We start from the raw sequence: 27,912 nt of genomic DNA on the forward strand, positions 1-27,912 counted from the left end.
GGCTGGAAGGCCGTGGCCCTGTGACTCTTAACACTATTGTGGGGTCACGGCCCCCCTTGAGAATCTAATAAAAGTTATGGAACTGTCATCAGAAAAACATGCACACACACAATTTCAAAGTATGCATGGAGCCCCTATCCCACCTGTGATTCCCCGGGAGGCCCCTGAGGTTTTTACTGGTAAGGAAATTGAGTCCCAGAAAGAGAGTGTGGCTTGCCCCTGTCCACGTTAATTGGTGGTAGGGCTTGATAGTGTACTATCAGGGACACACGGACCCCCCATCACACACACACACATACTCACTCACTCGCACAGGGAAGGGGATTGTTTCCAGGGAGAGCTGGCCTCAGCTGGCCTCTGAGGGGATTGCGCCATGTGCAGGCAGGTCCAATCTGGTTCTGGGCAGCTGGGCATGGGGCTGAGATAACACCTCCCCAGTGCCACGGGCCTCACGCTCGCTGTCTCAGGCCGCCTTGGACACACTGACCCCAGGCTGCAGTAGCAGCAGTGTGGGGCTGGGGAGGCCAGCCCCAGCCTCTGCTCACCTGCCACAGCATTGGCTCCCCAAAGCCTCACAGCCCCCAAAGGTGACCTGGGGGTCGCCATGCTGCTCCCTGCCCTCCTCTGTGGGACGGCATGGGCACTGGCTAACGGGTAAGCAGCCCACCCTGGGGCTCCTCGGACTAAGGTCCTTCTCCTCCTGCCGCAGGCCCAGGCCCCTCTGGGGCAGCCAGACTCCTTCCCGCACCCCCTTCTCTCAGCCTGCATAACGTAGCCTCCCCCTCAGCTAACTAACTCTCCAGGGGGAGTGGGGTCACAGGATAGGGCCTCCCGGACAGATGCGGACAGTGGCCGCAGCTGTCGCTCCCCATCTATGGGCAGGCGGTGGTGTGAGTGGACAGAGACCATCCTGGTGGAGGAGGAAGTAACCCCCCGTCAGGAGGACCTGGTGCCCTGCACCAGCCTCCATCATTACCAGCGCCGGGGCTGGTGGCTGGACTTGACCTGGAGTGGCCGTGTGGCACTCTGCCCCATCTACAAGTGAGTGACGTGGAGGCTGGGCTACCTGCCCAGCAGGAGAGAGCCGTGGGGTGACATCCTTAGAGTAGGGGAGGACTGAGCGGTGACCTGGAGAAGCGGGCATTTGGGAAGCAGGTCGTGGGTGGGCTCCAGAGGGGTGGAGGGTGGGGGTGGGGGATGAGTGGGCACTTCCGTGGGCAGCGCAGGGAGAGTCATGATGCCTGCTCCCCGTGCCCCCCCTTCAGTCCGCCTTCCCGAGATCATTCTCGCTTTGGAAATGGAGACCAAGAAGGGAAAATTACACGATAAAGCCTCTCAGAGAGTAGGTGACCAGACTGAATGTCCCAGGCCATTCCCAGGGATGGGGCTGAACACTAACATCTCCCCTCCCCCTACCTGGTGGACCCAGGCCCCCGGAAACCAGGCCTGCTGCACGGAACCTGACAGTGAGGGCTTGCTGCCCAGGCTGGGGGTGGGGGGGGGGGAGGTGGGGAGCACCCACTGCACCCTGGGTAAGCGCCTGAGATTAGCCCAGATCCAGGGTTGCCTGGAGGTGGCAGTCCGCCTGGGGAGGGAAGTCCGGTCCAGGCTGACCGTCTGGCTCTGCCCATTCTCTCTTTCTACCCACCACAGCCCTTGCCGAAGCCAGCCTTGAGGGCCACTGCTTTGCCACATGGCTGTGCCAGCCGAGGGCAGGCTCAGCTAACGCTTCTGTGGGGCCTGGAGGAGTGCTGAGCCTGGCCTTGGGGACACAGCTGGTGGGACGGCCACTCCCAGCCCTGCCACAGCTGCTCCAGCCACAAACTCCCCGGTGGGTCCACAGACCCCAGCCTGTGGGAAAGGCACAGCCCCGGCCGTCACCTGCTCCCCTGACAGGCAGTTAGAATTCTTTTATTTTTTAATTATTTATTTATTTATTTTTGGCTGCGTTGGGTCTTCGTTGCTGCACGTGGGCTTTCTTGTTTTTAGTTGCAGCGTGCGGGGGCTACTTTTCGTTGCGGTGCGCAGGCCTCTCATTAAGGCGGCTTCTCTTGTTGCAGAGCACGGGCTCTAGGCACGCGGGCTTCAGTAGTTGTGGCACACGGGCTGAGTAGTTGTGGCTCGCGGGCCCTAGAGTGCAGGCTCAGTAGTTGTGGCGCACGGGCTTAGTTGCTCCGCGGCATGTGGGATCTTCCCGGATCAGGACTCGAACCCGTGTCCCCTGCATTGGCAGGCGGATTCTTAACCACTGCGCTATGAGGCTGCAGCCCAGGATGTGTGCCATCAGTTGCTGGACGGTCCATGCAGGGAATGCCATGTCCAGGTACGGGTGGGGGTGCAGGTGGCATCAGGCACTGGAGCGGTGGGAAGGGGGAGTGCTGGGGAGCTGCCAAACCGGGCACCTGGTCCAGGCACCAAATTGCTTTGGGCCGTCGGTCAGGGCGCCCCCTCTGGGAGGCTCCTATATATTATCTCTAAGGTCCCTTGCAGTGTTCACCTGTTTGGTTATAAACCAGGGCGTTTTGGAAGCAAGAGGAGGGAGGCGCTGATGAGTACTGGAGAAGGCTGGTTGGCTGAGGGGCTGTCCCGGTTCGGCAGGTGCCCCCTGCTGAGTACCACGAGGCCTTCCTCTTTGCCTACCGTGCTGGGGCCCCAGCGGGCAGTGGGCGGGAGGAGCGGCTGGAGGCCGCGTGCCCCACCTTGGCCAGCTACGCCCAGGATCGTGCGGCGCGACGCATCCACGTGCGCTGGAGGAAGCCCGGCTTCTGCGGTAGGGCTCCCGCCTGTCCCTCCGTGCACAGCCTCTGGCCTCCCCACCCTGTGGAACTGGGAACTGACCGAGGGCCGTCACGTGGCTCCTGTTTCCTGAGGGGTCCGCCACCCCCTGAGCGCCCCTCTCGGGGGGCTGCCAAGGCCTGCTGGCTCTCCAGCGGCAGCGGGATCTGACGGGAGGAGGGAAGCTCCTTGGGCCTCACAGCCACTCCTGTGCCCGCAGAGCGCCTGTGCCTAGGGGGCCGGCTGTGCTCGGACTGCGCCTCGGCCTGCCCGCCCAGCTGCTCGGCAGTGGGCGAGGGGGGCGAGGGGTCCTGCGGGGAAGAGTGCGTGAGCGGCTGCGAGTGCCCGCCCGGCCTCTTCTGGGACCGCGCCCTCTGTGTGCCTGCCGCCCGCTGGCCCTGCTACCACCGACGCCGGCGCTACGACCCCGGTGACACCGTGCGCCAGCTGTGCAGCCCGCGGTGGGTCCACGGGCCTTGCTGGCCTTTTCGCTCGGGTTGGAGGCTCCCTGGTCCCCTCTGATCCCTCCCTTATGCTATCTCCTCAACCTGCCTCCCTTCTGGGGCCTCCCTCACAAGAGACCTGTGACCTCTCAAGGCATAAGTAACGGCCCTGCTTAAAAACCTAGCCGGTGACCTCCATCAGTTGACCTCTAGTGCTAACGGGGAGAAGGGGGTGCTGGGGGAGGGAGGGACCAGGGTTTTGGGGGGGTAGGAGGGCGTCTCCAGCTCGGTCTCCCCCTCCACCCCCTCCACTCCACCCCCACCCCCCTCCACTCCATCCCCACCCCCCCTCCACTCCACTCCACCCCCACCCCCCGCCTCCGCCGTGGGGCCGATCCGGAGCGCGCTCTCCAGTCCCTCGCGCCCACAGCGTTGGCCAGGACGGCCGCTGGCTCTGCGCGCAGGCGCCGTGCCCCGCCGAGGGCGCGGTGGGCGGGACGGGCATTACCTCACCTTCGATGGGCGGAGCTTCTCCTACCGCGGCCGCGCAGGTCGCCGCTTCAGCCTGGTGCAGGTGTCCAGAGGACCAAGTCCGGGAGCGGGGTGTCGTGCCAGAGCGGGGGCCCTCGCAGGGGTGCTATGGGGGAGAAGGGACTGTAAGCAAACCACTGAATAAACAGAACACACAGTCGTCCAGGGAAAAGCTGAGAGAGAAACGACTCTGGAGGGAAGATGGCAGCCGCAGACCCACAAGCCTGCCCTTTGGGTTCTTGCCTCCTCCTTAGGTTCCTGTGAAAGTCCCGCCGTCATCGCCACCCCAGCCCAGGGGCCCAGAACAAAACCCAACCTCACGGTCCTTTCTCACACACGGGACAGCTGGGCTTGTCACACGCTACTTCCTGTAAAACAACCCCAGGGGAAATGAGGGTCCTCCTTCCTCCCAGCCCTCCCCCAATAAAGTTAGGTGACTTCCCAGCTCCAGGCCCAGGCCACCTTCTTACACACATAGGCACAAACAGGAGCTCGCACATGACATGCTCACACGTGTGCACATAGATTTAGCGTGTGTGTGTGCACGGGCACACAGAGATGAGCGTACATACCCACAGGGAGGAGGGAGAGGAGACATGTTGCCCAAACATGCACACACACACCTCCACATGCGGGTGCACGCGAGCACGCACACGCACACGCACACACACGTCACATATGCCAGCCCTTGGTGAGGGTTAAGCCCCTTACCTCACAGAGTCTGGCTGGCTGGCAGGCGGTCAGCGTACGTGCTGCGTGGAAGCTGCCCCAGTGTGTGCCGTTGGTGACCAGTAGAACAGGAGCTGCTCTCAGGGTCTGCCCCACCGCCACCATGTTCCTCACCATCGGCCCCAGGACTTCGTAAAGAGGCCGCTACTGACTGTACTGGAGCACGGGGACTGCAATGCTGGGAGCTGCCTCCACGCCATCTCGGTCTCCCTGGGGGACACCCACGTCCAGCTCAGGGACTCAGGTGGCCTCAGCTCTCAGGGTACCTACCTACCAGGCCTTCTGCTCCCAGCAGCCCTCTGGAGTGTGGCTCAGGCCCCAGGGGCCTCCTGTCATCTCTCCTCTCCCTGTGGACTTGGGCTCTGTCCAGCACCCTCCATCCACACTGCCCTGTGGTTCCTGAGCCCAACTCTCCCGCGACTCCCTCAGCCCAAATCACTGCCTCAACTTCCCCCTCACTCTGCCATCTCTGAAGCAGACATAAAGTCCTGTGGAAATTTCCCAAGGCATCTTCTGCCCCATCCTGAGGGGAAAATACAATTCATAATGTTCTGAGGGATCTGAAAGGCCTCTTGGGGTGACCGAGGCAGGCAGGCCCCTCCCAGCTCTGGACAGCCAGGGCCCAGTCCCAGCCCCTCCTGCACACTGACTCCAAGGGCAAAGGCAAAGTGGGTGCGAAGGGTCACGTGGGGGTTGTAGGTGGGATGCGTGACCTCCCAGGGGTCACTCCAGTTCCCCTTGCTCAGGGTGGGCAGCCCACCATGACACAGGCCCTCCCCCCTCCTGCCCCAGGTCCTTCCCCTTCTCACAGCCCCATCCTGCAATGTGCCCTCCCCCCACCGTCATCAGCCCAGCCCAGCCCTGTGGGGGTGGCCCCCTCACAGACCCCCTATTTCAGGAGCAGTACTGGTGGACGGGCAGGATGTGGTCTTGCCCTGGAGCGGCTCTGGGGGCCTCAGCGTCTCCCGGCGCCTCTTACACTTTCCTGCTGCTGCGCTGGCCTGGGGCCCGTGTCCTCTGGGGAGCGTCTGACCCTGCAGCCTACATCACCCTGGACGCCCGCCATGCCCTCCAGGTGTGCCAGAGGGCGGGTGAGTGGCTGGGCGAAGCCACAGAGGGCCTGGAACCAGCAGGATGACTTCCTGACTCCTGCTGGCAACGTGGAGACCAGCATTGCCGCCTTTGCTAGCAAGTTCCAAGTGGCAGGCGAGGGAAGGTGCCCCTCGGAGGACAGCGCCCCGCTTTCCCGCTGCAGCACCCACACTCAGCGTCACATTTTCGTGGAGGCAGCCTGTGCCATCTTGCATGGCCCAGTCTTCCAGGTAGCCAGCTTGGGGGCACTCCTCCTGTTTGCACCTGGAAAATGGGGTCAATACCTGCCCTGCCCTCCTCCTGGGCTACCGGGAGGGCCCTGGTGCCGTGCCAGGACAGCTGAGCACTGGGAGGTGGCAGTGGGGACCAGAGAAGACAGGGGAATCCGTGCGGGAGGAGCCGACCCCCTTCCTCATCTCCCTCCAAGGAGTGCCACGGGCTGGTGGACAGGGCACGGTTCCACCCGCGCTGCTTGGCACCTGTGTGTGGCCGCACCCACGGCGGGGACTGCCTGTGCCCCGTGCTCGCTGCCTATGCTCGGCGCTGTGCCCAGGAGGGTGCCCTGCTTTCCTGGAGAGACCAGACCCTCTGCCGTGAGTCTGCTCAGCCGGCCAGCCCCATCCCCAGGCTCTTTCTTCCAGCACCTTCTAGGAATGGCTCAGTGGGATCCAATGGCTTTGCAGCAGGGGAGGGTCCCCAGAAGGACCTCTGACCTCGGCAGTTTGCTGGGTTTGCCTTCTTTCAGAGACGTAGGGACTGTCGGGTCCGGAGGGGTGGGCAGAGCAGCAGTGGCAATGCCCCTGACCTGCATGCATCTCTGTGCCCAGCTGTCCTGTGTCCCGGTGGCCAGGAGTACCAGGAGTGTGCCCCAGTATGCGGTCGGAACTGTGGGGAGACTGAAGGCTGTGGGGAGCTGGGCAGCTGTGTGGCCGGTTGTAATTGCCCCCCTGGGGCTGCTTTGGGACCCTGAGGGCCAGTGTGTGTCCCCCGGCTCATGCCCCTGCCAGCTTGGGGCCCATCGCTATGCCCCTGGCAGTGCTACCATGAAGGACTGCAACCACTGGTAAGAGCACACACCCGTGGCGGGAGGCAAAAAGCTTGGGGGTGAAGAGGTGGAGCTTAGAGAAAAGGGGCCGGGGATGTAGCTCTGTGGGTTCCGGGCCGATGGCATGCACGTCAGAATGACAAAATGCTGATAACTTGCCCTCAGTTGTGGAGCACTTCAGGGCCTGTAAAGCGCTTTCACGTATATTACCTTATTTAATCTTACTTTATTCTTACAATAACCTAGTAAGGTAGGAAGAGGAAGAATTGTTCCCATTTTGCAGATGAGGAAACTGAGGCTTGGATAAGCTAAATAGCCTGCAGAGTCACATAGCTTGTTAATGATGAAGGACTAGAACCCAGATCTCTGAATTCCAGGTGAGTGTGGTCCAGAGGCTCTTCAATGGGTTAGGAAGTAAAGGCAAGTTACAGACCTACAGGGGCTGTGCCGGATTCAGGCTTTGGTGGGTGAGAGTGAGACTTCAGCGAAATCCTTTTCCTACCTGTGCTGGGAGTAGGGTTGTTCAATATCTCTGCCCCTCCCCAGAGCCCAGAGAATGGCCTCTATTCGAGTTGGGGCAGGAAAGGGTGACAGTGTCTATCCCAGGTATGGCCAGGTGCTGGAAACACTTCCTGTGCTTGTGACAACTGGGGTCGGGGGTGAGACGCTCAGGTCTCCAGTGTCAGAGCTGGATTTTCCCTCAACGTTAGGGGCTCCAGACCCCTGGGATCCTGAGGCTCTCCCAGGGCAGGTCAGGGGCCTGGAAGTGAGTCTGGGTTTGGGCCTGGCCCTTACCTGCCTCCCCACCTCTGGCAGCATCTGCCAGGAGAGGGGCCTGTGGAATTGCACTGCTCAACGCTGCGCCCCACCACGGGCATTCTGCCCCCGTGGGCTCGTCTACGTCCCTGGTGCCTCCCTCCTCACCTGTGACAGCCCCAGTGCCAATGGCTCCTGCCCCCCAGGCAGCATGGGGGGCTGTGTCTGTCCCCCGGGAGCCGTGCTGCTGGTAAGTCCTGGAGGGGGCTACCCGAACCAGAGCCCAGCCCTGACCCCTGCCTGTGTGTAACTGGTGTGGGGGGGATCAGGCAGTCCGCCAAGAAGCCGTTTGTCCCCGGCCTCTGCTCAGGATGAGGGCTGCGTACCTCCCGAGCTCTGTCCCTGCCGTCACGGTGGGCAGTGGTACCCGCCCAACGCTGCAATCCAGGAGGACTATAACATTTGGTATGCCCAGCCCGTGACCTGTAACCCTGTGACCTAGTGACCCCTGGCTAGGGGCTGGGATGATGGTGGGTGCGATATCCAGACTGGCCTGGACAACCGGAGTCCTCAGCATCTCTCCAAACTGAGGGTCTGTCTGGAGTTGCTTGGAATCTGGACCGGCTGCCTCCCCCGGATACAGTTCCAGGTCCCTGTCTTCGTGAATCTGTCTCCCCTCTCCCCGTTGCCCACAGGGTGTGCCAGGGTCGGCAGTGGCGCTGCACGGGCCAGCGGTGTGATGGACGGTGCCAGGCACCAGGTACCCCCCACTATGTGACATTCGATGGGCTGGCCCTCACCTTCCCCGGGGCCTGCGAGTATCTGCTGGTGCGGGGCCAGCGGCCGTTTCACAGTCTCTGCCCAGGACCTGTCCTGCGGGGCCAGCGGCATCACCTGCACCAAGGCGCTGACCGTGCGCCTGCAGAGCACCGTTGTGCACATGCTGAGAGGTGGCTGCGACATTGAAGGGTGACGTTGCCAGGGAGGGGCACCCCAGGTGGCATCACAGCTGCGTGGGTAGCTGAGGTCTGGGGTTCCCTGTGTCTCCCCACTGCTAACCATCGGTGCAGTGAGGCTGGTGCCTCTTCTCTTGGCTGGGAATCATAATTCCGGAAGGCTCCATGAAATTAAAGCCCAGAGAGGTCTAATGACTAGCCCCAGGTCACACAGCTAGAGAAGCAAAGGAAAGGTTGGAGGGGAGGCTAGGAGGGCCTCGTGGGGATCTTGGAGCCCCTTTATTCCAAGACTGAGCCTGAATGTCTCTCTCCCTCCACAGGCCAGGCAGTGACAGTGAATGGGGTGAGTGTAACGCCCCCCAAGGTCTACACGGGCTCCGGGCTGAGCCTGCGCCGTGCTGGCCTCTTCCTGCAGCTCGCCACCTGCCTGGGCCTCACCCTGCTCTGGGATGAAGGGCAGCCCCCGCCCCCAGCCATCTGACCCCCACCCCGAAGCTCCCCACAAACTGTTCCTCCTTCTCATGTGTGGTCAGAGTCTCCAAATTATGTTTTCATAATTATATTTTTCTTCATTATGAAAGCAATACCTCCTCACCAAAGAAACAGTTTAAAAATACCAAGTTTTAGAGAGAAGAAATAAAAATACATTTCCTAACAGCCCACCACCCAAACCCAAGCAGTTGGCGATTTAGAAATAACCGTTACTGAGAAATCAAAGGAGATCAAAATAACCCCCACTGTGGGAAAAAGTCGCCTGCACTGAGGCCTCTGGGGCTGGTGGGTGTCACAGGCCGTCCTGGAGTCTGGAATCCTGCCCTTTGGAGAATTTCCCTACCGCCCCCCCCAACCTGGGTTTAGTTCGGAAGGTAAGCTCTCACTTCTTGCCCTTAGCCCCCCAAAGGTAGGTCTCTTCTATCCCCACCAATCATCACCCCCGAAAGAGGGAGCCAGCGTCCCCTGGTGGGTGGTGGTACTTACCTGGGAAGGTCAAGCAGGCCCACATAATAGGCACCTAGGTCTTCTCCCAGCCCCCTGCCCTAAAGAAGGCCTCCGGGATCCTGTCTCCACAATCCTTCCCCCTGCTGCCCTCTCCGCCCGGGCACCCGGGTCCTGGTGCAGCTGTCCCCCGAGTTCCGCGGCCGGGTGGCTGGGCTGTGTGGAGACTTTGATGGAGACGCCAGTAATGACCTTCGGAGCCGCCAGGGAGTCCTGCCTGGAGACCACGGCTGAACTGGTTGCCCACTCTTGGTGCCTCAATCCTCTCTGCCCAGAGCCAGGGGACCTGCGGCACCCCTGCGCCGTGAGGATGGGCAGGAAAGGGGGAAGCGAGGAGGGGCAGCTGCGGAAACCCGGGGTGGGGGGGTTCGAGAGGCTGGGTGCTGCGGAGGAGTCTGGCTGGTCCACCGTGGTGTGCCCGGCTGGGCCCGCGCCCGCTGCAGTGCGATGCGGCAGTCGCTCTTTGCCCGCTGCGGTGCGGAGGTGCCCCAGAGCAGCACTTCGAGTGGTGTGTGCGTGACACCCGCAGGTGAGAGGAGCAGGCCTGGGGAAGGGCTGGGCCCGAGCGCTCCCTCCCTCAGACGTGATTCAGGGGGCGACTGTGTGTGTCTCTGCTCGGCCATCGCCACCTACGCAGACGAGTGTTCCCGGCACCGCACGGGATCCACGTGCGCTGGCGCAGCCAGGAGCTGTGCCGTGAGTGCCCCACCCTGGGTCCCGGATGCCCAGTCCCACCACACGTTCAGCTCCTTCTAGGATACTTCTAGCCTGAGAGCCAGCCGTTCATTCATTCAAGGGCGAATACGTGTGCAGTGCTTACTGTGCGCCAGCCACTTCCCTAGATGAACCAAACGCGATGAAATTGCGGCTCTGTGGAGCGCGCACGTGGCACATAGCCTCGGCAGGGGCTCGGCAAGGGTCTGCGCCACGCACCCCCGTGCCCTCCTGAGTGTCGCTCAGGCTGGCTCGCCTGCTGCTGTTGCACCCTGGTGCCCGTGCACCTCAGGGACCCAAGCCTCTCTCCTCTCCACCCAGCTCTGCAGTGTGAAGGGGGCCAGGGGTATGAAGCCTGTGGCCCCACACGTCCCCCCCCAACCTGCCATGACCACGGTCCTGAGCCTGGGTGGCACTGCCAGGCCGTTGCCCGTGTGGAGGGCTGCTTCTGTCCTGAGGGGACTCTGCTGCACTGTGTGTACGGTCAGAGTGGGCAGAGGGGAGGGGCCCACAAGGCCATGGTGACAGGGCTGGCACAGAGGGCTGCCGCGCCCCTTTTGCCAGAGCCCTGCCCTCTGTGATCTCAGGAGGAGTCTGCCTCGAGCCGGCTTCCTGCCCCTGCGAGTGGCGAGGCAGCTTCTTCCCCCCGGGCACCGTACTGCAGAAAGACTGTGGCAACTGGTGAGTGGCGGGCCTGGGGGGAGCCCTGTGCCCTGGGCTGGCTGAGCCCTGGACACTGTCCTCAGCACGTGCCAGCAAAGTCAGTGGCTTTCTGGGGATGACGGTAGCCGCGGGGAGGAGCCGGTGCCTAGCTGTGCGGAGGGAGAGGCCCCATGCCAGGAGGGCGGGCACTGTGTGCCCCACGGGTGGCTTTGTGACTACCAGTATGACTGTGGCGATGGCTCAGACGAGGAGGGTGAGTGTCCCGGGTGGCAGTGGCCGAGTGGCGGGTTAGTCCTTGAAAGTGTAACGGAAGCGTGCGTCCTAGGCGGCTTCCTAAGCTGCCGCTCCTGTTACCAGCAGCTGCGACTTGTGGGCAGGGCTGTTCTGGTTTCTGGGTTTGGGGGCTTCTCTGGGACCCTCTGTTGGCATCCTCAGCCTGCCTGCCCTCCCCACACCAGGCTGTGACACCCCAGGCCGTGGGGAGGGGCAGACGTCTTGCAGCTCCGGCCACTGCCTGCCCCTGGCCCTGATCTGCGATGGGCAGGACGACTGTGGAGACGGGACGGATGAGCAGGGCTGCCCGTGCCCCCAGGACTCATTGGCCTGCGCTGATGGGCGCTGCCTGCCCCCCGCCCTGCTCTGCGATGGGCACCCTGACTGTCCGGACGCTGCTGACGAGGAGTCCTCTTGGGGTTAGCGGTCCCTACCCCGGACTCCAGTCCACCAGGTGTCCCCTTCCGAGAGACCCATCTTGTGGGTCCCCACCTGCCTGCCTCCCCTCCTTCACCAATCCAGCTTCCAGCTGGGAAATGGGCACCTGTGGGTGTGTGAGTGAGGGCACCCCAAACAGTGAGGAGAAGGGGCAGCGCCCTGGGACCAGCGCCTTTCTCTGGCTACAGGGCAAGTGAACTGCACCCCTGGGGAGGTGTCCTGCATCGATGGTGCCTGCGTGGGGACCATCCACCTGTGTGATGGAATCTGGGACTGCCCAGATGGAGCCGACGAGGGGCCAGGGCTCTGCCCGCTCCTCTCTCTGCCCATTCCCCCGGCTGGTACCTTGCCTGGCCCCTCTGCTGTCTCCAGGGAGACTGCACCTACTCCCCAAGTCAGCGTCAGCCCCGGTGAGTCTCCTGGAGGGAAGGGGGTGAGAAAATGGGGTCTGGAGGCCTGGAAGGGAGGGGACAGCGCCTCAGAGGGAGGCCTTGGGGCAGATGCTGGGGATGGGAAGGAGCAGGGCCCAGACTCAGCCTCCTGGAGACACCGGAATGAAGGAAGTGAAGAGCGTTTGCGGGGGACTGAAAGAGTCCAGACTTTATTCCCAGAAGTTCAAGGTCCCCCTCTAAACCGACTGGCGTCTAACGGGAATTCTTGGATGCGACGGGAGAGCTTTTGGAAAACCAGTAGGGCAGCAAAAAGCGGGAGCGGCTGGACTTGGGGAGGGCCAGGCGCAGGTAGGGGGCCGGAAGGGCCTGGAAGGGGAGCGGAGCCGGAGGCGGTGGAAGGGCCCGGCGGCCTGCAGGCATCCCCGGGCGCCCCGCCGGGGTGGAGCGCGGAAGCCCCCGCAGCGCCGCCGTGCGGCCTCTTCGCGAGCGGCGGCGGCAGCGGCGAGTGCGCCCCGCGGGGCTGGCGTTGCGACGGCGAGGACGGCGAGCACGGCCGCGACCGGCTCTGCGCGCCGCACCTCCCGCCCTGCGCCCGCGGCCCGCTCTGTGTGGCCCCCGCGCAGCTGTGCGACGGCTCCGCACACTGTCCCCACGGCTCGGACGGGGACCCCGGCGCCTGCGGTTCGGGGTGGCGCTCGCTAGAGAGCGACTTAGGTCTGGGGGCCGCCGAATCTGAGCGAGTTTTGTCCTCCTTGAATCTTTTCCCGGAAGCTCTCTTTGAACACTCTTGCCCGCCCGCCCAGCCCCGGGGGAGAGAAGAAAGGGCCTTTGTCTTTGCCCGTGTGGAGGGCTGCTTCTGTCCTGAGGGGACTCTGCTGCACTGTGTATAGGGTCAGAGTGGGCAGAGGGGAGGGGCCCACAAGGCCATGGTGACAGGGCTGGCACAGAGGGCTGCCGCGCCCCTTTTGCCAGAGCCCTGCCCTCTGTGATCTCAGGAGGAGTCTGGGCTGGATGGATTAGAGGGTGGGCAGTGAGTGGCTCTGCCGCAGGGGGTGGGGGGCAGTTTTGGGGGGGCTCCCCCCAGCTTCTCCCTACCAGGCCTGGGGGTCCCCTCTGTGTCCCCGCGAGTCGGACCTTCACGGCCTGGCCACCTGGTGGCAGCTGGGCGCTGTCCACAGGCCCCATCTCCTCCCCTGTGGCCTGCCCCTCCTGGACCCCTCACAAAGGTGTCTGAGCCAGGCTGTGTCCCCTGAGGGTTTTGCCTCATACCCCCAGCCCGTGCCTCCGGCTGCCCCGCTCTCCTCTGCGGCCTCCTGCCCCGCTGCGGCAGCCTCTTCCCCTGTGGTTTGGCTCCCCAGCTGTGCCTGAACCCTGAGCGGCTCTGCGATGGGCTCCCCGACTGTCCGCAGGGCGAGGATGAGCTGGGCTGTGGTAGGCACCCTGTTCCCCTGATGGAGGCCACGGCTGGCGGGGCCCTGGGAGGTGACTCTCACTCCCACCTACCTGTTTTCTCTCCTCTTCCCTTCAGAGGGGCTGCCAGTCCCAGGAGGCCCCAACAGGACAGGGCTTCCCGGCCCAGAATACTCCTACCCGGATGGCCTCTGCCTCGGTTTCCAGCTGGTGAGGGTGGGGAACGGGTGGTGTGGAAGGTAGAGCCGCTGTGCCCCCAAAGCGAAAGTCGCCCTGACCCCGTTCCCTCCCCAGGGGGCAGCCTGACTGTGAATTGGCGGGGGAGGCAGGGCCCTCCTGGGAAGAGCAGTGCTGTGAGGCCTGGGGCCCCTGGAGCCCATGGGCGCCATGCAGCCAGACGTGCGGGCCCGGGGTGCAGGGCTGCAGCTGCCGCTGCTCCCCGCCCAGCCTCCCGGTGCTGCGGCACTGCCCGGGCCCCGAGCACCAGACTCAGGCCTGCTTCACGGCCGCCTGCCCAGGTGTGGGGTCCTGGGCACCAGGAGGCCAGTGGGGTGGGCGGGGCCTACAGAGAGCCGGCGGGAGGAAGGCACTGGTCCCCGGCCCAACCTCACGGCCCACCTCCCCACCGGTCGGCCCTTTCTCCTCACAGTGGACAGTGAATGGACCTCCTGGTCTCCCTGGTCCCCATGCTCTGAGCCATGCAGGGGCACCATGGCCCGGCAGCGGCAGTGCCGCCCACCCCGGAACGGGGCCCACACCTGTGCCGTGCTGCCTGGGGCCCCTCCCAGCACCCGCCAGACCAGTGAGTGGACGGGAGGAGGGCAAGGTGGGTGAAGTGTGGAGGGGCTGCTGGTGGGCGGCTCGTCCCTGAAGGGGACCCACCCTCGATGACCTCTGGTTCGGCTTCATCTCAGGACCCTGCCCTCAGGACGGCTGCCCCAATGTCACCTGCTCCGGGGAGCTGGTGTTCCATCCCTGTGCCCCTTGCCCTTTGACCTGTGATGACATCTCTGGTCAGGCCGAGTGCCCCCTGACCGCCCTACAGCAGCCCAGGTAAGGGAGCTCTGGGCCTGGGGTACGGCGGGCATGTCTGCCGGGACCGAGCTCTCCGCAGAGAAGCCTCGCCCTGGGCCTTCCCTAGGCTGCTGGCGCCCCACAGGGCAGGTGCTGGGTGACGAGGGGCGGTGTGTGTGGCCGCGGCAGTGCCCCTGCCTGGTGGACGGCACCCGCTACTGGCGTGGGCGGCGCGTCGAGGCCGACTGCCGGCTCTGCATCTGCCGAGATGGACGGCCCCGGCGCTGCCGGCCCAACCCAGACGGTGCCGGTGAGGCCCCCCCGGCCCTTCCTGAGGGGTCTCTGGTCTCCTCCCAGACCAGCCGGTGGCGCACCCTGCCCTGCTGTGGCCCTGACTCTTGGCCCTCCCTCAGTGAACTGTGGCTGGTCATCCTGGCCTCCCTGGACCGAGTGCCTGGGCCCCTGTGGGAGCCGCAGCATTCAGTGGTCCTTCCGGAGCGCCAACAATGCCCGCCTCGCTGGCCGAGGTCGCCAGCGCTGGGGCATCCACCGCAAGGCCTACAGCTACTGCACCCGCCAGGGACCTGCGGGGACCTTGGCCTCACCTCCAGCTCCCACGTGGGAAGCCGCCTGTGCTCAGGGTGCTTCCACGGGCACCACGGACCCCAGATAAGGACCCCCGCACTCTGTGCCCCTATTAGTCTAAACACCAGGACTCCCAGTGCATCTTTGGGGATCCCTGGCCTTCTCCTGCATCAGTTTTATGCCCTGGAGGTCCAAAAGGGGGTGCAGGGGGCCCACAAGCCCAGGGACGGGTATGGGCCCTCTGGTTTGCACCTTGTGCCTCTGGAGGTACCTGGGGTGAGGCTTGTAGGCGGAGTAGCCACACCCGCCTGTCCAGTCCCCTCTGGGGCCGCTCCACTGGCATAGCTTGCTTCCATACCCCTCGCTTGGGCCAGCTGCAGTTTCTCGGGTTCGGGGTGGGGTCGGGGTGACGGGGTGACCAAGTGTCCCCGTTGGCCCAGGACTTTCCAGGTTCTATCACTGAAAGTCCTGAGTCCTGGGAAACCCCTTGCTCCGGGCAAAACAGAATGGGGCGGTTGCCTAGCTGAGCCACTCAGCAGGTGAGGGGCGGCCCTCCCTCCCCAGGTGCCAGCCGAGGCCCCGCGAGGGTCCGCCGAGTCGGGGATCGCTGGCGAGAGGGCCACTGCAGGGCTGCCCGTGTCTGCACGGCAGCACGTCACGTAGCTCCCACTACTGCCCGCTGGGCACCTGCCCCCAGGCGAGGGGGGAACAGGGGCCCTGGGGCCAGGGCAGCGGGGGCGGGGCGAGGTGTGTAGAGGCCAGGGTCGCAGGTCGGGCCAGGTAGGTGGCCAGTTCAGCACGTCTGGCCTGACTCTTGTGCCCGCAGGACTGGGTTCTGGTGGAGGGATTGGGAGAGTCATGTTGCCACTGTGTCCTGCCTGGTTAGTGGGTCTGCGGGGTAGCAGAGGGGCCCCAAGGGGAGGAGGGTGGCGAGGACTCAGAGCGAGCCACAGGTGACAGCGCCGAGTGGGGGGCACCGGCTACCCAGCCTCAGGGTGATGGGAGCCTGGGTCCTGGATGCTGGGGAAGGAAGGGGCCCTCGGGTGGGACTGGGGGGAAGAGCACTCGCTTGTCTCTGCTCTCCTAAGGCCAGGCCTCAATCTCTGCCCGCCTCCTCTGACCTTTTTGGGGTTTTGCGTCCCCTGTGAGGTCACCCTTGAGGACACTTTCTTTTCTCTGGTTCTGCTGGGCCAGATCTGGTTCCTTCCCTGTTCCCACTAAGAGCAACCATGACAAAGTTGGGCTTTTCAAGAGCATCTTTACTTGGAAACTGAATTATAAATAAAACAGGAAGATACAAAGGCTCAGAAACTGATGTGCCTTTGGGTCCAGATTCCATATCTTAAAAGTGCACCCATAGGCTGCTGAGGTTAGGAGAGAGCCCGCACGCACAGTTGTACAGGTGGTTCACTGCACAAGTTATGTGGCGAGTGGGGGCTAGGCTCTAGCCTGGAGGACCGCTTCCATCCAGAGATGCCCTTTTCTTGTGCCCACAAGGGTACCCAATTAGCGACAGCAGCCCTGGATTAGGAACTGCAGCCGCTCGGTCCTGGCCCCTGAAGTGGCTTTGGACTCGTGGTTTTATTCTACGTTAAGTATTCAGTGGAAGTGAAAACCCCCAACTCACAACAAGGGAAAGAGGATGGGCTTTTCCAGCTGGGGAGCTGTTCTCAAAGCTCCTGGGAAGTCGTGGGCGAGAAAGTGCCCCAGGAAGTAGAGAGAGGTCAGGGAGCTGGGCCAGGGGCTGGTGTGAGCCTGGGTCTCCCCACGCAGGAGACAACCACACGGTCCGCCACATGGCCTCTCCAGCCCCAAGCCCCCGGATCGGGGCCCCTCTGATCACCTACATTCTGTCTCCCCCCAGAGGTAAGGGCCACGGGCTACCGTAGGGCAGAGGGGGGCTGTTGCCCAAGGGTTGTCCAACCTGGGAGGGCAACAGGATCGCTGGGCTATACCTCTTGCTTCCACGGGGAGGATGGTTTGCCTAAGCATCTAGACGTCATCCCGGCCTAAGTTGCCTCTGCATCCCTGCCTTTCCTGAACCAGCCTTCTGTCCCTGTTGACACCACAAGGTCAACTGTGTGGGCCCTTCAAATCCCCCAACTCCCCTCGTGCCTTCCTATCTATGCCCCTAGCAGGCTCCTGCCAGCCTCTGCCCTCCCCCAGCTCCAGCCCCTCTCTCATGCACCCAGATCCCTGCTATTCTCCCCTGGGCCTGGCCCAACGCCCCGAGGGGAGCCTGCATGCTTCTCCCCAGCAGCTGGAGCGCCCCACCTGGGCTGCCATCCTAAGGCCTCCCACGGAGGCACCTGGGCAGCAGGGCCGGAGCCCCGTAGAGGAAGCTTATACTCAGTGGCACGCCCAGCCCCCCTACTTGCAGCTGGACCTGCTATGGCCCTGGAACCTCACTGGTGCGTGGGGAGGGGGCAAGGGCTGGGGGAGGAGGTGGCAGACGGTGGATGGAGGTAGCGGTGGCGTTGGAGGTTGGTGGGCTGGGGTAGTGTTCACTCCGACCCCTGTCCCTCCCCCCAGGCATCGTGCTCATTTGACTGATGGGAGGACTGAGGCTCAGCTGGGAGAGGCAATTTATGATGGAACTAGAGCCTGGAGTGGGGGCATTCTACGTTCTCCTTCCAGTTGCCTCTTTGTCTTTCCTGAGTGTAATTCACTTCCTGGGGTGCACTTGCTTTCTGCTCAGAAACCTTGAAGCACCCAACACTCAAAACGGATACCAGGATCTGCCAGTAGAGGGCGCGCTAACCCCGTTCCCTCTGTTTTTTTCAATTTTCCGTTCTTTTTTCTTTCCTTTCAGTTAATTTTCTTCTTTCTTTTTATTTTCTGTCCCCTGGTCCTCCCCCAGTTCCCTCCTTCATTCTTCCTCTCCCCCTGCCCCTTTCTCTTTTGCCTTTTCTCTCTTAGATTTTTTTTTTCTGGAATGTCCACAAATTTGACAAGTGGGCTTTAAAATATTTTTATTGGAGAAAACTAAAAGGAAGGAAATACTCAAGAGAAAGATCCAGGAGACTCAAGCTAGTGTCTACTCCTTCTGAACAGATGAGGCACCCACCTCTTCCTCCACGCCCTGCCCTCACTTCTCATCCCCACACCACCCACGGCCTTGTCAACCCCTCCCTGTCACCCCAGGGACCGTGCTCCCTGAGCTCCCATGCAGCCCCACGACCTTCCCAGCCGTGCCCCGAGCTGATGCCTCTCCCAGGTGGGACCCCGGGGGAGAAGTGAATGTGCCTAGGCTGAGCTGTCAATCTCTGTGTCCCCAGGGCCAATGCCTGGTGTGTGTCCCCTGGGCAAGCAGTGGCTGGACAGTGCACAGGGCCCTGCTTCCTGTGCAGAGCTCAGTGCCCCGAGAGGGACTGACCAGCCCTCCCACCCTGGCTGCTGCTGCAGAGCACTGAACTCAGGGCGCGTGGCTCTGCTCTGCCAGCCCCGTGACCAGCACGTGACCCCAGGCAAGTGGCGTTCAGTATGGGCCTCTGTTTTCCTGTTTGTAAAATGGTGATTGGTCTGGAAATTCTTTTTTTTTTTTTAATTTTTATTTATTTATTTATGGCTGTGTTGGGTCTTTGTTTCTGTGCGAGGGTTTTCTCCAGTTGTGGCAAGCGGGGGCCACTCTTAATTGCGGTGCGCGGGCCTCTCACTATCGTGGCCTCTCTTGTTGAGGAGCACAGGCTCCTGTGGTCACCCTGGACCCCATGGAGCGAGTGCTTGGCCTCCTGTGGCCCTGCCCGACGCCACCGGCACCGCTTCTGCACCAGGCCCCCCGGCGTTACACCGTCCAGCTTGGCACTGCTGCCCCCACTGGCTTCAGCCCCACCTCCTTGCCCAGGCCCTGAGGCAGAGGAGGAGCCTTGCCTCCTGCTGGGGTGTGACCGTGAGTCCCCTGGAGCCCAGATGTGGCCTCTGCGCCCTGTGGATGCCTGCCGCCTTGCACCAGCCAAGCCCCCGCCACTCCTGTGTGGGCGGCCTCCAGAGCCGGACCCCACCCCGGGGCCTGGGGGATTACTGCGAGGGGCCTCGGGCCCAGGGGGCCGCCTGCCAGGCTCTGCCATGCCCAGGTACCTGCTGGCGACGGGGCTGGGTCAAGGGCAGAGGTGGGAAAGCTGCAGGGAGCATGACGGGGAGAGGGGCCTGGGTGGGCCGGGGTGGGCGACCCGCCCAGCTCTCTGCCTATCCTGTCCCCTCCCCCCAGTCACCAACTGCACCGCCATCCAGGGGGACGAGTCCAGCCCCTGTGGCCCTCCCTGTCCTTGCTCCTGTGACGACCTCGTGGTGAGTCTGGGCTCCTGAGGGTCACTTTGAGGGACGGCAGGGTGTGGCTTTGGGGTGTGGCCCCTCTGACCTGGGATTGACCCGCAGTGGTGAGAAGGGGCGGGGTCAGCGCCCATCAGGGTCCCACTTGCTCCAGAGAGAAGTGGAAGCAAGCCTCACCCAGCAGCCCTTGCCTTCCTTACCGCAAACATTTCTCAGTTTAAACGTTTTATGACAGAAGCAGCATAAACACATAGGCAGGGGCAATCATCCCGTTATATCATCGTAAACCCCAGGGGCGTATCGGCGCACAGGCCTTACCTCCGTGCGCGCGCCTGTGCGCCTGCGTCTGCGGGGGTGTGGGGCTATCCTCTGAGCGCCCGCCCAGGACCATGGAGAGGGACACAGGCAGGCCGCCGGGGTCTCTGTCCAGCAGCGCCTGCGCGGTGGTGAGGAAGCCGACCCGAATCAAAAATGCTGAGAGAAGGGCTGGGGAGAAGGGACGCACTTGGAGGCCCTGCTCGGACCTGTCCAGGGAGGTCGGGAGGCTCCCACACGGGGGCAGGACGAGGAGGCGGTGGGTCCCGGCCTCCCCCAGGGAGCCCCAGCGCCTTCCCAAACGCCCCCTCCCCCCAGCTTTCCAGTCGCCTGCTCCCTACGTTCTAGGAGGTCTGGGAGATGCCTCGGTCCCCACTCATCCCTCCATGGGGTCCACGTTTGGAGGCCACTCCGCCCAGGGAAGCTCCTCTCAGGCTCTCCTCTCCCTCCCCCTCCTCCCCTGGAGGAGAAACTCCGGTGGCCGCGCGGCGTAAACTGAGTGTAGAACGCAGCAGTTCTGAACTGCAGCCTCGCACCTTCTCCCCTCTGCCCCCCTCCCCCTCCACTTCATCTTCCGTCCCGGGGGCCCTTCCCGGTCCCCTCGGCCCTGCTTTCTGCTGACCGGGGCCCTCCCTTGCTGTCCCCCAGCACTGGGTTTGGCACTGCCAGCCAGGCGGTTACTGCCCGCCGGACCAGGTGCTGAGTGCTGACGACGCTGTCTGCGTGCCGCCCAGCCACTGCAGCTGCCTGGGCCTGCTGACCCGGGAGCGGCACCGTCCCGGCGCTCAACTGGCGAGGCCCGATGGCTGCAGCTGCTGGTGAGGCGGGCGTGCGGGCAGGATGCAGGGGTGAGGCACCATGTGGGCAGGGTGAGGCACCATGTGGGCAGGATGAAGACGCAGGGGTGAAGGCACCGTGTGGGTAGGATGCAGGATGCAGGGACAGGTGCAGGGGTGAGGACAGGACTAGTCCACTTTGTGTCTCGTGCACCTGAGCTCTCCCGGTCTCAGCGGATGCACGCTAGGCTCCCACAAGCCCTGAGGAGGTGTGGCAGGCCCCCTAACCCCTTGTCTGACAGGTGGGGAAACCGAGGCAGCCAGCTCCGCAGTTCTGGGAGACTTTGGAGGGCTGGGCGTGTGCTGTGAGGGGCAAGGGGGCAGCGGTGTGGTGTTTCCTCCTTCTGTCTGGCCCCTGTCAGCAGCAGCGACCTGTGATCATTTCCCCATAGGACAGAGTCCACAGGACACCTGAGAGGGCCCTGAGTGGGTCAGGGAGCAGGGGCTGGAGGCGCTAGAGGACGGGGAGGGTGACTGAGACCTCAGAGGGAAATGGGGCCAGGCGGATGGAAGGGAGGGCCGATTGGGAGGGGTGTGTGCGGAGGACCCGGCGGGGCTGAGCTGCCCTCTCCCTCCTGTGCCTGCGTGCCCCGCCCAGCACCTGCTCCGAGGGCAGGCTGACCTGCACAGACCTGCCTTGCCCAGGTATGCACCCTGCTCCGGGGAAGGTGAGGAGAAGCAGCCCAGGGGCGCAGAGAGAGTTGGGTCCAGGGGAGGGATGGCTGCACCCCAATGCCCGCCATTCGCCTCCACAGTGCCTGGAGGCTGGTGCCCGTGGTCAGAGAGGACGGCGTGCTCCCAACCCTGCCGGGGCCAGACGAGGACCCGCTCCAGGGCCTGCACCTGCCCGGTTCCTCAGCATGGAGGGGTTCCGTGCCCTGGGGAGGCGGGGGAGGCAGGAGCCCAGCATCAGAGGGAGAGCTGCGCCAGCCCCCCTGAGTGCCCAGGTGAGATGCCCCACTAGGTTGTGCCAATCCCAATAGGCTGGGACCTCTTGGGCCTCCTAAGGCCGCTGGATGATTTTGTCTTCCTGGCACAGTGGATGGAGGCTGGGGCCCATGGGGACCGTGGTCTCCCTGTGACGTTTGCCTGGGGCAGTCCCATCAGAGCCGAGCATGTAGCTGGCCCCCCACTTCTGAGGGAGGCCGGCCCTGCCCTGGGGGCCACAGGCAGAGTCGCCCCTGCCAGGACAGTTCTACTCAATGCACAGGTGAGGGCTTCTGTGGAGCTCTGGGGGGGTCCCTTGTAAGGCTAGGAGATGCTGCCTCTGACCTTTGACACCCCACATACACACTTGCATGTCACTTTCTTCGAGGGACAGCCCTTAGGTCACTCACCCCGTGGAACTGGGGCAGGGTGAAGGTCCGAGCGGGTGGTGGGCATAGCAGGAGGGCTTATCGCCCGACAGTCGGGATCCCCCAGGGTGGACCCCCTCAGCACCCACCCTCTCTGCTTCCCTCCTGCTGTAGACTGTGCAGGTGGCTAGGGTCTTCTCCCTTGTGGGCGGCCCTGCCCCCGCTCCTGCCGGGACCTGTCCCCCGGGGTCGTGTGCCAGCCAGGCTCGACAGGCTGCCAGCCCAGCTGTGGGTGCCCCTTGGCCAGCTGTCCCAGGACGGCCTTTGTGTGTCCCCAGCCCAGTGCCGCTGCCAGTACCAGCCCGGAGCCATGGGTCAGCGCCTCCCCTCCCCCCCAACGGCCCCCGAGCATGGAAGCACCCGCCTGCCTGGCCCCTGCCGCTCTGCCCACAGGGGCCAACCTGGGGCTGTGGGATGGGAATGGGCAACTCCTGCATCCTTGGGCTGGTCCAGGTTGGGGCTTCCATCTCCTGCGTCCAGGATCCCGGTCCCCATGGGGTGGAGTCTGGGAGGGAGGGAGGGAGGGAGGGAGGAGGGAGGGAGGAGGGAGGAGGGAGGGAGGAGGGAGGAGGCAGGAGGGTATGAGGAGGGATTGATGGGGCTGAGCCGTCTGAAGTGTCCGCCCCCACTCCTGTGTCCTCAGGGATCCCTGAGAACCAGAGCCGGTCCGCAGGGTCTGGGCTCAGCTCCTGGGAGAGCCTGGAGCCCAGGGAGGTGGCGACTGGACCGTGTGACAACTGGTGAGCCAGGAGGGTGAGCCAGGCAAGGGGGTGGACTGCCAGCCGGGCAGTAGGGCTGTCGGGGAAGCGAGCAGGGCCCTGTCTTCTGAAGCTGCCTTCCTTGTCCCCAGCACCTGTGTGGCGGGCATCCTGCAGTGGTGGGAGGTGCGGGGCTCCTGGGGCCCCTGGGAGGACGGCAGTGTTTCGTGTAGAGGAGGGGAGCAGCTGTGCTCCCGGTGCTGCGCCCGGCCACCCTGCCCCAGACCGCCCGCCTGAGCCGCATCTGCTGCACCCAGGTCTGCAGAGGTGAGTCCCAGCCCAGGCTCTGCCCTGGACACTCCGACTGAGCTGATTCCCACTTTGGCCTTTGACCCTGACTCACAGGTGCCTTTTGACCTCTCCCACGCCATCCCCACAGGCTGCCCCTTACCCAGGCCAGTGATGGGCAAGTGAAGGAGGAAGGAGGTAGACTCGGGCTGTGCTGAGGTGTGGGGGGACCGCAGGAGCGGGCGTGGCACGGGCCCTGAGGGGCAGGCTCGGGAGGGTGTTGTTGGCCTGTCTGGGGGTGGGCGCCAGGGTGAGCAGAGGCAGGCCGCGGGGTGGGCGCAGGAGGCAGCGAGGGCAGCGGGGCCGGAGCTGGGCACTGACGCAGGTGCTGCCTCAGAGGCAGGCTGCCCGGCCGGGCGTCTGTACCGGGAGTGCCAGCCCGGCGAGGGCTGCCCCTTCTCCTGCGCCCACATCACTCGGCAGGTGGGCTGCTTCTCTGCTGGCTGCGAGGAGGGCCGTCACTGCCCCGAAGGCACCTTCCTGCACCGTTTGGCCTGTGTCCCGGTTAGAACTCACCCTGCCTGGAACCCACGCCTCTCCCCTTCCCTGTCAGCTCTCACCTCTGCAGACCCTGTGGCCTCTGGCAGCCTCTAAGCCTCCTGACTTAGAGCTGGTGACACTGAACCCCAGGGAGGGGAAGGGACACACCAAGTCAGGAGACAGTTACTGGCAGAGTTAGACTCAGACTCAGGTGTCCTGGTTCCTGGCTGAGGCCCTTTCCTCCTCCCTCGCTCCTCGCTCCCCGCTCCCCCGTCCCATCCTAGAAGGGCCTCTGTGGACCCTGCCGTGTCCTGGCTAAGTGCTCTGTACAGGAAGGTGCCTGGCCATCTCCGATCAGGCCCATAGCCTTGCATCGCTCACGTTCATACCCCTGACACAGGTGAACAGTCCCACTCGCTGCCGGAAATGCTCTCCTAGGGCCCAGGGCCTCACCCCTGCCCCCTACCGTCCTCCCCTACCCGCTTCCTTCTCCCCACGCGCCTTCCGAGGATGTGCACAGATGCGGAGAGCTGGCACCCGGCAGGTGGCTCCAGCCTGGGCCACCGCACTTTCTCCTGCGCTCCCCGCAGCAGTGCTCCTGTGTGCTGACTGCCTCGCTGCTGCAGGAGCTGCGAGCTGCCGGCGCTGACCCGGGGGCCACCTGTCCATCCTGGGAGAGGGGGGTCAGCCCCTTGGGCCTGGAGATGAGTTGGGCTCGGGTCAGACCCTCCATACAGGCTGCAGCAACTGGTTTGGACCGTGGAGAGCCAGGGAGCTGCATGGGGTTCGGGGCCTGGCACTGGCAGGTGCTCCAGGGATTGGCAGATGGGAGGCAGAGGGGCAGAGACAGAGGGCAGCTAGGGCAGGAGGTGGGCAAGACCCACTGTGCCTGGGGGCAGCTACAAGCGGACACAAAGCCACAGCTGGGCCTGCGGCTGCCAAGTGGGAGAACTGTGACGGCTTGGGGGCGGGGGGCCGGGGAGGAGCTGCAGGAGGAGGGGCCCCCCGTCCACCCCCACGCCTCCTTCCCTCCGTGACGTCCAAGATGAACCCCTCTCCTGCAGACCTGCGGTGCTCGGGGCCTTGACAGCTCTCGCATTCTGCCTCGTGGCCGCTCACCCATGCCCTGGCTGAGCACCACACGCGTGCAGCTGCTGTGGGCCCTGCACGGCGCTGGCACTAGGATGACGAAATGATTGCCACACAGCCCTGTCCTCGTCTCCCCTTCTGCACAGGGGCTGCTGGAGCAGGCTGGAGGCTGCATTCCCCCAGAGCAGTGTAACTACCAGCACATCTCAGGAGAAGGAGCTGGGGTGACCCTGGCCCCCGGGGACCACCTGCAGCTGGGCTGCAAAGAGTGGTGAGTGTTGGGGGCGGGGAAGGTGGCACCAGAGCGCTGGGACCCGAGGGTGGAACAGGGACGGGGAGGGGTTCCCCGGGGCAGCCGCGCAGAGAAGGCCAAGCTAAGCCCCACGGGCCCGGTCCCAGCTTCCTCTTGCTCCAAATGAGCCCAGAGCCCAGGTTACCCCTACGTGAGCTCCCTGCCCACGGCGCTGGGCTGGGTCCTGCCTCCTGAGCCCACCCTGACTGCCCCCTCCCACAGTGAGTGCCAGCATGGGGAGCTGCAGCGCACCAGCCGGGGCTGTCAAGGTAACTCGGGACCAGGGGGACCAACCGTCCCCGTTTGCCCAGGGTGGAGGGGTGGGTTTCCGGGACTTGGAACTTTCATTTCTAGGACAAGGACGGTCCCAGACAAACCAGGATGGTTGGTCACCCTGCCCTGGCCCCCTACACCTCCCTCAGCCTCTCCTGTTTCCGGACCTTCCTGGTCACAAGCTGAGCCCCTCCCTCCCTATCTACTGTGGTCTCTGGGTCTGGGGGAGGGTCCCGGGAAGGATGCTCAGACGCCGCCCTTCCTAGGTCTTCTGCCTCTGAGCCGCTGGTCCGAGTGGTCACCCTGTGGGCCCTGCCTCCAGGACTGCCCTAGAGGAGCGCTGGTCCGGGGACCCAGCTGGCCTCTCCTCCACCTCGGTCCCCACGCTGGCTTCAGAGCAGCACCGCCGCCGCCTCTGTTTGGACCCCGAGACGGGGAGGCCATGGGCCGGGGAGCCAGACCTCTGCACCGTGCCACTCAGCCAGCAGCGTCTCTGCCCAGACCCTGGAGCCTGCCAAGGTGATGGGCGGGGCGGAGGCCACAGGGGGAGGGGCCTGGAATGCGGTGGAGTCGGGCCTGGCCAGGTAGGGCTGGGCCGCGTTGTTCACGTCAGCGTCCCAGCAGTCAGCTGGCCTGCTCGCCCTCCGGCTAGTCCCCAGGGCCTGCTGGATTTGAGGCTGGAGAGTCAGCAGCTAGAAGGTGAGGAAGGGGGCTCAGCTGGAGGCAGGAGGCGGGCCTGGGGACCGACTTCCGCTTCTTCTCCCCAGATTGATGCCAGTGGAGTCCTTGGGGGGCCTGGAGCCGCTGCCAGGTACCCTGCAGTGGGGGTTTCCAGCTGCGCTGGAGGAGGCTGCCAGGGGCCATGGGCTCAGACTGAGAGCTGCACCATGGGGCCTTGCCCAGGTAGCCGGCTCCAGCAGCGGAGGAGGGGCCAGGGGTATGGCACCTGAGGGGGATGCTGCCTCTGGCCCTGGAGGTGCCCAGGGAAGGCTCGGGACTCATGAAGTCCCGACACAGACTCCTACCTTCTGGTCCGCAGGAGAGAGCTGCGAGGCCCGGGACCCCGTGCCCACCCTGGACCGTGCCGACCACTGCCCAAGAAGCTGTGCCGACCTCTGGGTCCGCGTGCAGTGTCTGCAGGGACGGTGCCACCCAGGTGGCGGGCAGATGGCTGGGCCGTGAGTTATAGGGCAGCCGAGTGGACCTCTGAGTCACTTTCAGCAACCGGCTGGGGGTGCTGCCCGAGTGAGCCTTAGTCAAGACAGGCTGCGTCCTAAGGATGCTCTCAGGAAGCCTCAAAGTTTCCCAGGGGGTCTTCCCTGGTGGCGCAGTGGTTGAGAGTCCGCCTGCCGATGCAGGGGACACGGGTTCGTGCCCCGGTCCGGGAGGATCCCACATGCCACAGAGCGGCTGGGCCCGTGAGCCATGGCCGCTGAGCCTGCGCGTCCGGAGCCTGTAGGGCGCTCCAGGGCTGCCTGAGGCTTTGGACTCCAGCTGGCTAACAGAGGGATCCGTCACGTGCGCCCGCCCCAGCCCCGCTCTCCCAGGCTGCCGCTGTCCCCCTGGCCAGCTGGTACAGGATGGGCGCCGTGTGCCCATGTCTTCTTGCCGCTGTGGCCTCCCCAGCCCCAGTGCTTCATAGGTGCTGGCTTCGGCCGAGGCGGGTGGCTGCCGGCCAGCGGCCAGGCAGGGACATGGGGAGCCCTGGGTGGGAGGCTCGGGCCAGGTCAGGGTTATGGGCCTTGTTGGGGAGCAGAGGCTCTGTTCACCTGACTCTCAAGGGTCTGAGCCCTTTCTGCACACCGCTGGCACAGCACCTGTGTTAATGGGTCCCTGGTGTGCCGCCCCCATGAGTGTCCAGCCCTCGGGCCTTGGTCAGACTGGAGCAGCCGCAAGGAAGGTCCTGCGGGGGCACCGTGCCAGGCCCAGGACACGGAGCAACGGCAGGAACGTAACCTGCAGCCCTGCCCCAGTGAGCACCCAGGGCGCTGGGTGCCTGCTGTTCCCTGCCGTGCTGCCGAGCCCAGGGCCCGTCCCGGCTGATCGCCACGGCCGGCGGAGGGTCCCGAGGCAGCCCCCTCCCTGGGACACCACCTCGCTCTCTGCGCTCCCCCCAGAGCGCCCACCTGGCCAGGTGCTCAGCCCCTGTGCGACCTCGTGCCCGCGCCTGTGCTCGCATCTGCAGCCTGGCACCCTCTGCATGCAGGAGCCCTGCCAGCTTGGCTGTGACTGCCCTGGAGGGCAGGTGGGTGTGGGCACCATGCCCTGACTCTCCCGTGAGGGAGCAGGCAGGTGGGGGGAAGGGGGGATGGTCCAAGTGTAACCGGAGCCTGCCCCGCCGCGGCAGCTGCTGCGCTACGGCACGTGCGTGCGCCCAGCTCTCTGCCCTGGGGCCTCAGCTTGACTCCTGAAGAGCAGGGTCGGGAGATGCCCCCAGGGACTCTGCTCACCCGGAACTGCACCCGCTGGTGAGGGCTGGGGGCGTGGGTGGGGATGGAGGGCGGGGCTGCTGAGAACGGGGGTGGGGAGGAAGGCGTGGCAGGCATCTGAACAAGAGCAGTGTCTTCCCAGTGTCGGCCAAGGCTGAGCCTTCAGCTGCCCCGTCGCTGGCTGTCGGGGTGAGATGTGGGCTGCCCACATCCCTGCTGGTCCCTCCAAAGCCAAGGCCAGGCTGGCCCTGATAAGGGGAGAGGGGCCTGCATGTCCTAGGCGGTGCTACCTCCACTTACCAAGCTGGGCGCCACTAGTATTTGGGAGGGTGGATAGAGCAGAGAGGTATATTCGGAAACCCAGAAGTCTGGAGGCTGCTGGAGCCGAGTGGGCAGCGCTGGGGACAGGAGCAGGGACCCAAGGGTGCCTAGTGTGGGAGGGGGAAGAATCGAGGCTGCACCCAGGGCTGACCCGAGTGGTGGGCTCGGTGGTCTTCCCTGGCAGAGTGCCTCCCCCGGAGAAATGTGGCAGCAGGTGGCCCCCCGGGGAGCTGGGGCCCTGTGAGCAGACGTGCCGGGAGCCCAACGCCACGGAGACTCAGGGCAGCTGCAGTGCGGGGCAGGCCCCGGGGGACCCTGGTGCGTGCATACCACTGCGAGTGCTGGCACCACGGGCGCCCCCGCCTGGTGACACCACAGCCCTCCACGTCCCCTAG

The 27,912-nt window shown here is 64.5% G+C and overlaps 1 protein-coding gene across 1 annotated transcript; it reads left to right on the forward strand.

Annotated features, from left to right (window-relative positions):
• Positions 1-604: 604 nt before the first annotated feature.
• LOC307191774 (SCO-spondin-like) lies at positions 605-27,912 on the forward strand (the record flags this gene model as incomplete). Its single annotated transcript, XM_079931966.1, is given in 66 exon segments — positions 605-654; positions 883-1,041; positions 1,430-1,466; positions 2,599-2,770; positions 2,996-3,236; positions 3,649-3,710; positions 3,713-3,792; positions 4,605-4,740; positions 5,377-5,444; positions 5,446-5,592; positions 5,594-5,800; positions 5,998-6,163; positions 6,398-6,519; positions 6,521-6,633; positions 7,432-7,621; positions 7,742-7,836; positions 8,067-8,204; positions 8,206-8,321; positions 8,648-8,783; positions 9,428-9,536; positions 9,538-9,806; positions 9,905-9,975; positions 9,978-10,019; positions 10,359-10,510; positions 10,627-10,718; positions 10,784-10,953; positions 11,159-11,392; positions 11,600-11,752; positions 12,152-12,484; positions 13,079-13,234; positions 13,332-13,423; positions 13,515-13,731; positions 13,863-14,015; positions 14,128-14,248; positions 14,250-14,266; positions 14,355-14,537; positions 14,641-14,868; positions 16,586-16,678; positions 17,005-17,223; positions 18,091-18,168; positions 18,267-18,739; positions 18,741-18,885; positions 19,020-19,099; positions 19,566-19,655; positions 20,045-20,214; positions 20,831-20,877; positions 20,988-21,179; positions 21,272-21,477; positions 21,719-21,824; positions 21,827-21,901; positions 22,231-22,327; positions 22,438-22,565; positions 22,568-22,612; positions 22,977-23,137; positions 23,704-23,832; positions 24,349-24,473; positions 25,090-25,286; positions 25,535-25,536; positions 25,540-25,613; positions 25,615-25,670; positions 25,807-25,923; positions 26,315-26,398; positions 26,885-27,012; positions 27,115-27,136; positions 27,139-27,235; positions 27,732-27,912. Coding segments are annotated over 66 exon segments (8,844 nt in total).

Source organism: Stenella coeruleoalba (genome assembly GCF_951394435.1).
Source record: "Stenella coeruleoalba genome assembly, chromosome: 9".
NCBI classification, from domain to species: domain Eukaryota; kingdom Metazoa; phylum Chordata; class Mammalia; order Artiodactyla; family Delphinidae; genus Stenella; species Stenella coeruleoalba.